Source organism: Eulemur rufifrons, chromosome 6 (assembly GCF_041146395.1).
Source record: "Eulemur rufifrons isolate Redbay chromosome 6, OSU_ERuf_1, whole genome shotgun sequence".
NCBI classification, from domain to species: Eukaryota; Metazoa; Chordata; class Mammalia; order Primates; family Lemuridae; genus Eulemur; species Eulemur rufifrons.
Genome location: NC_090988.1, coordinates 40,174,742 through 40,188,727, shown reverse-complemented (window position 1 = coordinate 40,188,727; position 13,986 = coordinate 40,174,742). Strand labels below are relative to the sequence as shown.

At 39.8% G+C, this 13,986-nt stretch overlaps 1 protein-coding gene across 1 annotated transcript; it reads right to left on the bottom strand.

The window, feature by feature from the left end:
- Positions 1 to 6,061: 6,061 nt before the first annotated feature.
- LOC138383934 (tripartite motif-containing protein 43-like) lies at positions 6,062 to 11,846 on the bottom strand. Its single transcript, XM_069469080.1, has 6 exons — positions 11,436 to 11,846; positions 10,708 to 10,803; positions 9,365 to 9,595; positions 8,653 to 8,675; positions 8,024 to 8,121; positions 6,062 to 6,555 (listed from the first exon to the last, which is right to left on the bottom strand). Exons 1-6 carry the CDS (start codon positions 11,844 to 11,846, stop codon positions 6,062 to 6,064), a joined length of 1,353 nt encoding a protein of 450 aa, XP_069325181.1.
- Positions 11,847 to 13,986: the final 2,140 nt, after the last annotated feature.

The window sequence follows — 13,986 nt, the reverse complement described above, 5'->3', positions numbered from 1 at the left end:
TGTATAATAGTTGGTGAAATTCCTTGTATTACTTAGGAAGAGGTGGTTGTCCTTTGACTCAAGACATAGGGTTGTAAATAAATATGAGTTCTGACGTGTCATTTGACCATCCTTGTACTTCAAATGTCTATCCTTAGGAGATTAAGGAAAGGTTATCATAGACACATACATGAGGACTTTTCCAGAACTTTCATTCTTCAAAAACTGTCTCAAACATTTCTTAAAATGATGCATATCATCTACATAAGTCTAAAGAGGAAAGACTTTCCAGTATTCTCACTTATTAATAAAAATTAAATGATTAGTTATGTAGGATGCCTCCTTTAGTGCTGTTAAAAGGTGCTCTCCCATGAGAGAGACTCCTCCCACATTTGCTTGCACCACTATTTCCTGCTTTGGGAATTCCTTCACACATTATTTAAAAGTTTTATAAACCAAGCTCTGTGACCTCATCTCTACTGCAAATGATAAAAATAATAGCAATTAAGTGGTTGTGAGCCTTAGTGAGTTTTTCTAAGTGCCACACTAACTTCTCATTCTCCTCCCATTAAACCCAGTCTTCAAAGATAAGTAAGACAACACCTTTAGCATCTGGTGACTATAGGTTAGCAGGGGAGTTGAATGCATATGTTAAAAATGTAAAAGAATTATAAAATCTTTAATAAGGAAGAAGAACTCTCTGTGCACAACTGGAGAAAAAAAAGTAGCTAAAGGTACCTGAGATTTTCTCTCTCTCCCCAATCATTCCATAGCAAAAGACCTCTGAAAAAGATTGATTTAAAAGGCTTTCATCTCTGCCATGCACCACTAAACCTATCAAAAAAATTGAGGCCGGGTGGGGTGGCTCATGCCTGTAATCCTAGCACTCTGGGAGGCCATGCTGGGAGGATCGCTCAAGGTCAGAAGTTTGAGATCAGCCTAGGCAAGAGCAAGACCCCGTCTCTACTGAAAATAGAAAGAAATTAGCTGGACAAATAAAAATATATAGAAAAAATTAACCGAGCATGGCGGTGCATGCCTGTAGTCCCAGCTACTCGGGAGGCTGAGGCAGAAGGATTGCTTGAGCCCAGGAGTTTGAGGTTGCTGTGAGCTAGGCTGACACCACGGCACTCTAGCCAATGCAACAGAGTGAGACTGTGTCTCAAAAAAAAAAAAAAAAAAAAAAGAAAGAAAGAAATTAAAAATCTACACTTCTCCCATGTGATAATTTTAGAATATTTGACAGATGTAAATTTACCAAGGTATATGGGCTTATCTTGATACAAATTTGATATGAACATAAATCTAAAAATGGACAGTTGAAAAAACATACTTTTTAGGCTAAGGAAATATTGATGTCGTAAATATCAGGCAATTAGGAAACAAAGGATAGATGCATCAAATACTGTTTTCTTTTCTTTCTTTTTTTTTTTTATTTCATCTTATTGTTATGGGGAATACAGAATTGCAGGTTACATACGTTGCTCCTGTACCGCCTTTCCCCCCAAGTCAGAGCTCCAGGCGTGTCTGTTCCCCAGATAGTGCGCGTTGCACCCATCATGTAGGTATATATCCCTCCCCTCCCCATCCCCCCCTTCCCGAATCAGCACCTTCAAGCTTTACCATTCCCCAAACGGTGCGCAATGCACTCATTGTGTAGGCATACACCCATCCCCTCCCCCACCCCCCACCTCAGTCTGATATCCGATTGGTGTCGTTCCCAGATGTGTATTTAGGTTATGATCAGGGAAACCAATTTTCTGGTGAGTACATGTGATGCTTGTTTTTCCATTCTTGGGATACTTCACTTAATATAATGGGTTCCAACTCTCTCCAGGAGAACCATAGAGATGTCGTATCTTCATTATTTCTTATAGCTGAGTAATATTCCATGGTATACATATACCACAGCTTACTAATGCAATCATGTATTGATGGGCATTTGGGTTGTTTCCACATCTTTGCTATTGTGAATTGTGCTGCTATAAACATTCGGGTACATGTGTCTTTGTTACAGAATGACCTTTTTTCCTTTGGGTATATGCCCAATAATGGGATTGCTAGATCGACTGGCAGGTCTACTTGAATCTGTTTAAGATACCTCCATAATGCTTTGCACAGGGGTTGCACTAGTTTGCAGTCCCACCAGCAGTGTATGAGTGTTCCTGTCTCTCCACATCCACACCAACATGTGTTGTTTTGGGCCTTTCAAATCACGGTGGATAACAGACTTAAACCTTAGGCATGATACAATCAGAATTCTAGAAGAAAATGTAGGAGAGACTCTTACAGACATTGGCCTACGCAAAGAATTTATGAAGAAGACCCCTAAGGCAATAACAGCAGCAACAAAAATAAATGAATGGGACATGATTAAATTAAAAAGCTTCTGCACAGCCAAAGAAACAGTCACGAGAATAAACAGACCACCTACAGAATGGGAAAAAATATTTGCATACTACACAGCAGATAAAGGCCTGATAACAAGAATCTATTTAGAACTCAGGAAAATCAGCAAGAAAAAATCAAGCAACCCTATCAAAAAGTGGGCAAATGACATGAATAGAAACTTCTTGAAAGAAGATATAAGAATGGCTAACAAACATATGAAAAAATGCTCAACATCCCTAATAATCAGAGAAATGCAAATCAAAACCACAATGAGATATCACTTAACCCCAGTGAGAATGGCCTTTATCAAATACTGTTTTCAAAAGAACACTGACAGTCTGAGAGGCCCTGAGATTCCCATGGAAGATCATTTTGCAGCACGTAGGTGATAAATACCCTGGGGTTTATTCTTCTCCTAAGAGGGCCTGAGACAGGTGGAGGATGTCATGAGAAGCCAGGGCATTAGCAGTGCCACATCCTTCTGGACTCTTACATGGATTTTGCATGTGTCAGGCTGCTGTCAGGCTCCTATCATATTTTAATGTCTCAAAATCCTATGTGAGCCAGTACAAGTTTTCTACTGACAAACAGTGATGAATTCCAGGATTCCCACCAGTGTGGTTGGTGGGATCGAGTTGGTGAGTCTCTTTAACTGAAGCTTAATAAAAAGTTTTTAAATTGTTGTCAGTACTCCTTAGACGTTTAGAAACATTTCCTTAGGAAAAACATCAAAATCAGGCTCAGCTGGTCTTCTGCTTTTTCCTAATATAACTTTCAACCATAAGATTTAGAGGAGAAACAGACCCAAACGCCAGTTGTCAAACTGGCATCCTCAGCACACTAGATAGCAAGAAACTGAATGCAGAAGCCACGGGTCTGTTAGAAATCGATTTCTAATGTACATTTGAAAGTCTTTTATAGCATAGCCTTCTTCAGAACATAGTGTGTCGCCTGGCATGTCTGGGATGCAGGTACTGCCTACTATCTTGCCAGGGATCCGGCTTAAAATAATTTAGTGTTAAAGTGCTACTCTTTCAGAGGCACTCAAGAAACCTGGCTTAGCTAGAGTGAGGTGGGAAAGTGAATGGGAAGCATAGATCCTTTCTGACTTGAGGAAAACATGCTGGTTCTCTTCAAATGTTCCATGTTCTCTAAGGATTAACAAGGAGCTCATGATATTTAAGTCTAGAAATAGTTTGATGAGGTAGGGAATGAGTAATGAATACAACTGTGACTTACTGAGAATCTGAGCCTACTGCAGACTGTAAGTCCACCACATTCGTGCCAAATGAGCTCACACTCAGGACTTGAGGGAGTGAAAAGCTGACGAGGCTCTTTTAAGATAGACCTTTATGCCCTGGTCCTACTAGAATTTATCACCTCTCTGCCACAAATGCTGCCCCTCACAGTATAGTGGCAGTTTCATTTGTGTCTTCTAAGTACAGAAGAATTGTGTTAATGAGGCTGATAATGCAGGACTAATTCTTCTGTGGTGTTGTGTTCTGTCTCTTCCTTATTCTCTGAAGTCTAAAACATCTTCAAAGAGCCCCAGCCACACATATACATTTTAAGATCAACTTCTCAATTTACACACACACACACACACACACACACGCACACACATTTGCTTATATGTTTTCAATTTCTTCTTCCAACAATGTTTTATAGTTTATATGCACAGAGCTGTACATCTATTATTATATTTATTTCTAGGTATTAGATATTTTTGATAATTTAAAGGCATCTATATTTCATTTCCCACTTTTAATTTATGTTTATAGCAATCTACTTGATCAGATTTCTTCTTAATTTTACTAATTAATCTAATAGATCCTAGATTTGAGGAAATTTTCTAAGCAGATAATCATGTTAGGGCAATAATGCAAACTATGTTAGCTTTATTCCTTCCCAACTCATATATTTCTCTGTTTTTCCTGTCCTGTTGCACAACTAGGACATCTAGAACAGTGCTGAACATAGGTGGTAACTATGAATTCCTTATCTCATTCCATTCTTAGTGGGATGCTTTGTCCCGGGGCTGCTCCCTGCCTCTTCCAGCACTTGTGGGGTGTCATTCCCCTTGGGCAACAATGGGACCCACCCAGGGATGTCAAATTCTGTTACCGAAAATTCTGCATTTGTCTCTGAGGCCACATCAGAAGACCAAGGACAAGTGGTTTGAGGACAAGGAACGAAGAGTTATTAATTGGCTGGCAAATGAGGAGTTTGGCAGACTCCTGTCTCAAAGAACCAACATCCTCAGAGAAAACATTTTGACTTCTCAAAAACTTAACTCCTAATAGCCTAATGTAAGCCTTACTGATAATAGAAACAGGAGATTAATACATATTTAGTGTATTATATGTATTATGTACTGCATTCTTACAAAAATAAACTCAAAGAATGAAAATGTTATTAAGAAAATCATAAGGAAGAGAAAATGTATTTAGTCTTTATTAAATGGAAGAAAACCATCATAAAGGTTTCCATCTTCCCTGTCTTCACACTGAGTAGGCCAAGAAGGAGGAGGAAGAGGGGTTGGTCTTGCTGTCCCAGTGGCCGCAGAGGCAGAAGAAAATCTGTGGAGCTCAAACCTACACTGCTCCTGAAGCAATTGTATCTGTTTTGAGCTATTATGTTAACATTGTTCGTTTCCCTATTATCCATTTTATTTCAGACAAGACCCTGAGGGCTTCTCTTAATCTCAGAAGTTTCCTTCTTGTGTACGTCAATTCAAAGAAACCTAACAATAAAGTGCTATTCTGGATTACTCTAAGGTATCAACACAAGCCCCCAACTCTAGGGATATGGAAGGTGAGAAAAGACAGAGGAAAGAGGGAGAAAGGGAGGGAAACTTATAGTACTCTAAAAGAGCCAGCCATTCTGAAATCATATACAGTCATGAACCACATATATGATGGTGGTCCCCTAAGATTATTGTACTGCATTTTACTGTACCTTTTCTTTGTTTCAATATGTTTAGTTACACAAATACTTGCCATTGTGTTACAATTGAATGGTATTCAGTATAGTAACATACTATAGAAGTTTGTAGCCTAGGAGCAATACACAATACCACACAGCCTAGGTGCAGTAGGCTATGCCATCTAGGTTTGTATAAGCACACTCTATGCTATTTGTAAAGAAAAGAAACTGACTAATGATGCATTTCCTAGAACTTATTCCTGTCATTAAAGGACACATGTTTCTAAAGAATGTCTCCTCTGTTCCTAAGACTCAGTAGATCATTCCCTGTAAACTAGACTTTTTCCCCTAAAGGTGAATGGGTGTGTAGGATTTACTATAGCAACAGGAGGGAGATCTTAGTCTGACATGTGCATTTTAACAAACCAGGTCTGTCCATGATGTTCATACTCTGTGTTCTTCCATTACATCATTATTTTGGAAAAACACACTTGATATTTTCAGAACTCCACCCAATAAATTCACAAAGCAAGGAAAAAATCATAATATAGATTTTAGATAATGGGCCCCAATAGATGATTTCGAATTAAAGAAAGTGGACCAAAAATGTTTTTGCATTACACTTTTAATAACAGTAAAATGAAGTTATGTTAGAATAGACAAAACTTAGAAGACAGTAAAGTAAAGTTGATTTGCTTCAACTGAGAAGGGCTCCCCAGCACATGGAGTTCCCAGACTTGCAGTCGGGTCCCTGACTCACCCCTGCTCATCTGTGGCCAGTGAGAAAGAGAGGCCTGACAGGGAAAGAGAAGGAGCCAGCAGGGTACTTCCATATGAGGGAACTCTTGGCAACATTCAAAAAGCTCACATTCCCACTCTCCAAATCAAGAAACACACCAACCCGGCCCAGAGGTTTCTCCACATAGTGAGGAACCATCGGGGAGGTGGTGAAGAGAGTGTAGTGATTATCCTCCTTCACACATAAAAGAAGAAATATGTCCTTAGACTGCAGCAAGGTGCCATTCTTCCTTATCCAGGAATCTTTACAGACTCCTACAGCCCAGTCCGTAGAGTCGTCTACATCCATCTCCCAGTAATGCTTCCCGGAGGTGAAGGCCTGGACTCCCCTCATAGCAAAGCAGTTAGATCCATTAGAATTCAAAGATGCATCTTCATAATGAGGTCTAAGTATCAAGCTTCTCACATCATCAAACAGCCTGATATTGTGATGGGTTATTTCATTATGGAAGGAAATCTCCACTGTGAAAAGAAGAGAACAGTCTAGTCACAATCAGTTTTTCATTGAAATACAGGAGATGGGAGCACTGACATGGAGTCTCACTGGAAAACAACAGGTGAAATTGCTATAAAAATTTCTGCCTGGAAAAGCACTGAATTCAAAGGCTTCCAGAATATTTGCAGAAGTACTTACCTAACCCAAGGAAAACAATTCCTAAAAGCTCAGGAACTACAAAGGGGAAGGAGGCGATGCCTGCTTTGGTTGGCAGCTTTTCCTGACACCTGAAGAACTGGAAGCCTGTGCATGCAGCCAAGTCCACCACAACACAAGTTACCTCCACTGCCCTTTCTCTTTCGGGGCAGAGAAGTGGGGGACCAGAGCATTTCTTAGCTCTAAATAGGACATTAGCACCTTGCCAGGGATATTGTACTCTGCCAGTTCAGCCAGCAAGTTGATACTTATGAAGAGAAAATCTGAATATACATTATTGGAAGTGACTTCCTTCTAAGCATTATCTGGCTTTTATGCCTGATTCAGGCCTAGTCATCCTTTTCCTGTTGGACTAACTGTGGTCTATCACGGAGTTCTGTATAAAGCCTCATTAACCACCCAATCACTTTATTGTTGTTCATAAGTTCTCAGTTTTTATGTTTACCTATAGAGAATCATTCATGTCTTTTTAATTATTCCAATTAGGCTGGGCGCGGTGGCTCAGGCCTGTAATCCCAGCACTCTGGGAGGCTGGTGGATCCTTTGAGCTCAGGAGTTTGAGACCAGAGTGAGCAAGAGCGAGACCTCTGTCTCTAATAAAAGTAGAAAGAAATTAGCTGGACAACTGAAAATAAATTAAAAAAATTAGCCGAGCATGGTGGTGCATGCCTGTAGTCACAACTACTTAGGAGGCTGAGGCAGAAGGATGGCTTGAGCCCAGGAGTTTGAGGTTGCTGTGAGCTAGGTTGACACCAGGGCACTCTAGCCTGGGCAACAAAGTGAGACTCTGTCTCAAAAATAAAATAAAATAAAATAAAATAACAAATTAAAAAAATTATATCAATTCAAGTGCACATTACTACAAATTCAATTACTATGAAACTTTAACAGGAATATATTTAAAAATAAAAGACTAGCAATTCTACCACAATAATTAACTGCACTTAATTTGAACGGGCAGTTCCCTGAGTTAATAATCAGTTCTGTATGACTCAAGGAACTCTCAGTGTATCAGAGAATGGTTCTATGTTCCATGGAGTCTTTGTGTGTGTGTGTGTTTCTTTTTTCTACCCACTTTGTTACTGGGCTGAATCTCATTACCTTTCACCAACTTTCATTTACTTGTGTCCACATGATGCTAGTACAACTGTGGCTATAGAAGCCTACTCACAGGCTGTTCTCCTCTCAATGACAGATCATTGCAGGGGGACAGCTGGCCCATAGGAAACCATTGTTGAAGACACTGCATGGTGGTCCCTCCGATGGGCTGACACTCACCTCGGAAGCAGTTGAGCCTGTCCAGCAGTCCGGTGATGGGCACTGCACTGAGCTCTGGCTTCACAGGCTGGGGCAGGTGCTTGTGCACGGACTCACTCCTGCAAGGAGGCAGGTTCAGTCAGTTAATCTGTCCGGTGTCCGTGTTTAAGTAATAACAGATTCCAACTGGGACTGCTCCATCAAATCCCGTTTCTGACATTGCAGTGTACACAATCCTGGGATGGACTGGGGCTTTTTTAGGAAATCTTTCTTAGTCTTCTGTTTCCACCCTTGCCTCAAAAGAATTACTTGCCTCTTTCTGCTACTATCTGTAACTGGGTGGCTTGTTTAGCTCTGTATGTTTGTGACTCTGAATCGTAAAAACACAGGTCACTGTATTCTAGTAACATCTCTACTCAGCCCTTCAACACATAACCCCTGAGTCACAGGAGAGGGAAGAGGGGCACTAACTTGTGATACAAAGGCATAGAAAAAATGTCAAACATAGCACACAAACACACTCACGGACATGCACTCACACACCAGTGATTTAATTTGTTAATAAATTATGTTTTCACTTTGTAAGAAAACACTAGACCTGTGTAACAGCCCTCCCTGGTGCCCCTGCTCATACTGAAGGTGAAATGTACCTTGTCAGTATATCTCCGAAATCCTATAAAGAAAAAAGGGAAAGTTAAGACATCTTCACATATTAGTTATTCTTCCCATCCAGGCTTTAGGGTATGGGAAAGTTTAGAAAAGTATCAAACCTATCACCTCATACTTCCTTATATTAACAAATGCATTTTTTTCTCTAGGTATTATTTTCCCAGTGAAACACAGTGACAGAATCTAAATTCTTGACAGATTCAGAACCCTGAGTTGGAATGAAGAGAAAGACATCAGCAGTGACTGCATTGCTGCAAAACACCAGCCTCTGCAACTGGTCTTTCCCAGGGCTTGTCCCCAAAGAGCAGCATGCCTCAAATTAAGGGCATTTCACACCTAGGACTTCCAAAAAGGAGGAGGAAGTAGATGTCAGCTTTTCCCAAATTTCTGTTCATTGCCCAATGGAGACAAAAACTAAATTTCCATGAGAACTTGTTCTCTCCGGGTTTTTAGAGAAGTCAACAGGGTAAGGCAGACTTTAGAAGGAAGTATTTCTTGGGGAATTTACTTGCACAGTTCCATAAATCTTAGCGTTAATGATACATTACCAGGTATAGTTTCTGTCTATTATACTTAAGTGGGAAAGACCCTCAGCATAGATGCTAGAGATGAAGAAAAATGTCTTTGGTACTGAAGAATTAGTGAAGGGCAGAGATGTAAATAGCAGCTAAGATAAAATCTTTCAGTTCTTACCTGGAGCAGCTCCACATCTGGTTTCTGGCACATTTCCACCAGTGTCCTATACATTTCTTTTAGTTGTTTCCTCTTTTCATCCTTTTTGGCTGCACTTGTATTAAGTTGCTGAAAAATCTCTTGGCTTTCCTTTCTCAGTCTCTCTATATGGTGTTTCTCTTCCTCTTGGAGAGCTGGAGGCAGCTTCCTATACTCTTCCCTGATGATCCTTTCCCGTAGAGACACATAGCCCTGCAGGGACAGGGGTTTCTCAGATCACATACACAGGCCAGCTCAGCCTCCTCCACTTAAACTTCATCAATTTCTCTCTGAATCACGTTCTCTACTAATCAGCTACATGCACCCTAATTCTTGTCCTCCCATTTCTTAGAACCCACACATTCATCCAGCTCCTTCCTTCACATATTTTTCGTTCTTTTTTAAAAATATGAAGAGATAAAGCAGCCCTTCCTTCAACATTCATCTAATTCATAAAATATTTTATATGTATCCTCACAGACCTGAAATACCACCTGAAAACAATTGAAGTTTCTGACTGATTGTTAAATCATTGTACCTAATATATCTGATCTTTGTTACTAAATGAGTCTCTAGTCTCAAATCTCCTTAATTGACAGTCTCAACAATCAGTCTTAGCAGAAAAACTGTCCATACGTTATATTCAGGATAGAAAGCCCTCACACAAAGGGTATCTTAGGAAAATGTTCCGCCAAGCCCTCAAACTGACTTCTATCCTGCTTGCTTTCTTCCTGTGATCTAAGGTCACAGGCACCATAGTGCCCTGTCATTCTAAGAACACTAATCCCCGTGCCATTGTGTCAATCTTCCCAATATTTATCTGTTCATTCTCTCACTCCCCCTAGTCTTTCCCTGCAATTTTCCTCAGTTTTTCAGCATGTTCAGTTTTCTCCTACTCAAACCTGCAGCATCAGGTGGCTCCCGTGGTGTCCCTTAGTTCACCCTCATAGACACACTTCTTAAAGGACTGTTCACACCCCCTTTCTTCCCTCTGCCCATCACTGAGTTCAGCATTATGAAATGCCTTCAGCCCCAATTATATACGCTTTAATTTATACAGTTCACCTCATACAGAAATCTCTGCCTGAAATAACCATGGATTTCAAACACTTGTACTTCAGCATTCAGATGATTTTAAGTTTATCTGGAGAATCATTTCCTGAACACCTGAACAATTATTTTAAAAAATTTGAATTGTTTTTCCTGTGAATACACATATCACAGAATCTTGTGTCTTATGAAAATTTCAGTTCAAGTACTTAAAGGATATTTTCTAGCCTGTTGGTCTCAAACTGGTTGTCAGGGAGCAATGTTCTCATACTCACAATCCATGGGAGGATTAGCATCTTTTCCTCATGTAGATTTCTATGATTTTCTTGGATCTTTCTCCATAAAGAACTCATCTGCTTTAAGATCTTCTCCTGCAAAGGAACAATACATTTGAGCAGCAGAGAAGGAAATACCATAGATTTCAGACCCTGACCTGTGTAGAGAGGCAAGGGATGTTACACAGAAGTACATTAAAGAGGGTGGGACAGTCAAATGTTGTACTGCTTGTCCTTGATCATAATTATCAATTCTGAGAGATTTCAGAATGTGGAATAATGCAGGAAACTGACAAAGAAGATTTCATGTAATGTGGCTCATTTTCAGTGAAGCATCCTGCTTCAGAACTTGCCTCTCCTAATGCCAGTGCCCGGCTTTTGTAGTGCACTGACTTTCCATTTATTTGTCCAGTATTTTAAATATGTTTCCAAAATAAGTCTCTGAGTGCTTGTAGTTTCGGTAACTTTACTGTGCCTTAAGCATGATACAATATATTAATACTCAAAAAAGAAAAATGACCATTAATTTAATCACCCTCCCTTTGGGTACAGATTCCATGAAGGCAGGTACACTTGCATACTGTTCACAATTTCATCATTCATACCTAAAATAGTATCTGAAACTCCGTGAAGAATGGAGTGACCATCCTCATGATCCTCAGCTTCCTTCCAGTCTCTTAACTCTACTACCTACCCATTGTGAATGTGCTCTCAGAGGCATCACTTACCCGGTGGTCCTCAGCTGCCACTTCAGTTGGACAGTGTCTGTGAGCCCCATGGTCCTGGGAGTTAGAGCAGAGCAAACACAGCAGGCTCTTGTCCACTTCACAGAACATCTTCTTCTTCTCCTTGTGGGTCCCACACATTTGCTCCTCAGAGCACAGGAATTGCAAGAGGCTGGCTTTTTTAGCAATGGACACTAGATTCTTGAGAACAATATTGGTTTTGACGTCTTTCTGCTGTGATGGCTTCCTACACTCTGGGCAAGATCCATGAGTCTGGGCTTCTTCCCAGAAGAGGCAGAGGCAGGGCCTGCAAAAGCTGTGGCCACAGTCTATGGTGACTGGGTCTAAAAGGTAGTTGAGGCAGAGGGGACAGGTGAGTTCTCTCTGGAAGACTCGTGTGATTTCTGAGTCCATTTTCCTGAGAGAAGAAAATCAGAAGAATTTAATCTTCTGCCTTGGAGAGACAAATATCTAAGTAAATTTGAATCAGGTTGTGATTTAAAAATATTTTTCACTTTGGAGCACAAGAGTCGTCCGTTTACAGATGACAGTGATAGAATACTAACACAAAAAGAAAGATCACGCTCTGTAGAGTGATCTGTATGTGGTCTTATCAACACACATCCACCTCCCCAAACTCCTTTTTCCTGTGTAAAAGAACTTCAGATATTGGGAGGTGTTAGCATCCTCCAAATTGCTTGGGCTTCAAAGATTTAGCCAACGTGCATATCCGAGGGGTGAGCGCTGAGTGGTCTGGAAATCAGCCACACTGTTACCTGCCAGGGATTGGTTTAGGGAAGGGCAGCTAATGAAGCTTATCCACTTTCATTGTTTTTTTTTTTTAATTAATACAATCATCTTCATTTTACTTTTCTGAAAGCACTCTTTTTGTCAGTGGTGAAGCAGAACTATTCGTACCTCTGACCAAAATTAAAATGAGTTAGCTTTCCATCTCTAAAATAACCCTGGCAATCCAAGCAACTATTGTTCTCTAAGCAGCTATGTGAATTCAATCAACAAGCATTTTCTGGTTATGGTTACTACTCCAGGAATTTTTGTCCTTTTGACATGTAGCAGTTAATACAACATCTTTATGAGAGAGACAAAAGTTAAACAAAACAGTTGATAAAATGCAGAAATGTACAAAAGGCCATTATCTGTATGTCTTCTGTCTGTCTCCATGATCCTGAAAGTGTTTTGATTGTAACCATTGACAAAAATGCATGAAAAATGTGCATATGCAAGAGTTAGTCACAAAACCAAATGTTCCCCCTTAATATCTTTTGTTATCTCAAACCACCACTCAGAATCAATTTCTAAATACAAAAGTGTTACTAGAATTTAAGTTTGTAAAACTCCATCAAATTTCACATAAAATCTCTCTATAGAAATATTCAATTGATCCTTCAACCACAAGGATGGAACTGCCATGCTCCACTACACATGGGTTTTTTCAACCAAACATGATCCAAAATACTGCATTCATGGTAGAAGGAACCCTGGTATATGGAGGCCAACTTTTCATGTACTCAAGTTCTGCCCTGGGAACCGTGTGGGACCAGGGAGAAGGGCACCCGGAACGAATCCTCTGCCTGCAACAAGGCACAACTGCGCTGAGCTTTTACATTTGCTCTCCTGTGCTTTTTATCAACACTCCCGAATTAAAAAATAAAAGGAAAAAAATTAAGGAGAAGAGCATAGCATTATTTTCTACTGCGTTTGAAAGTATTTTCAAAAATCGAGTCCTCATTTCTACACTATAACGATATCCTGTCCCTCTCTGAGTTTTCTGCATGCTTGCCAGTGAGGCTTTTCTGCAGGACCATTCATTTTTCCTTTCTTTACATAAGACTGAGGTTTCTGTAGAGATAGTTACAAACACTCAAGAATAAATTTTCACGAAATCATTCCATGCTTTATCCACTTACATATAGCCAAATATTCCCTTTACTGTGCATACATTACTACTTGTATGGTAGAATGCAATATATTTATGCAACTAAACTATGGTAAAATACCCAAAACTGCTTTATAGAATCCACCTGAAATAAAAAATTACAGAACTTTGTCTATAGAAACTACTTTCTGGATCTTTATAATGTAAAGAAACAAGGAATATATCAAGTTATAGACCAAAATGGATCATTAAATTAATTCCTAAAATATGTAGCAAGAGAGATGACCTAATAGTTTGTAAACAGGTTAAAAGAAATTAAGTGACTTTTAAAACTTGGCAAATGGATCATTTCATTAAAAAACTCATAGTTTACGGATATATTAAAGTTCAGACAATTGGTTTTTTTTTTTTCCTTGTGGGGGAGCAGGGGAAGTAGCAGAAACTGCACTTCTGTTAATTGTGTACTCACGTGAAAAATATATGAAGGTTTTCACCAATGTTTGCTGTAGAAGTAATAATATGAAGTCAGTTCAGGGACCAGGGCCTCAAAATGTGGTGGTAGGTTTCAGAAGTCTCCTCAGTGAGCTCCAAAGGCACTCTGTGAGTTCTGGAGAGGAATGAGCTGGGCTCCTGGAGTGTCTGTCCTTTTATGAGTCC

Excerpts from the sequence above, each read along its gene's own strand:
- LOC138383934 (XM_069469080.1), bottom strand. The coding sequence starts at position 11,846 with ATGGACTCAGAAATCACACGAGTCTTCCAGAGAGAACTCACCTGTCCC. Across the intron at positions 10,804-11,435 it reads TGGCAGCTGAGGACCACCGG|GAGAAGATCTTAAAGCAGAT; the intron begins GTAAGTGATGCC and ends GTTCCTTTGCAG. Across the intron at positions 9,596-10,707 it reads TGCTAATCCTCCCATGGATT|GGCTATGTGTCTCTACGGGA; the intron begins GTGAGTATGAGA and ends CTGTCCCTGCAG.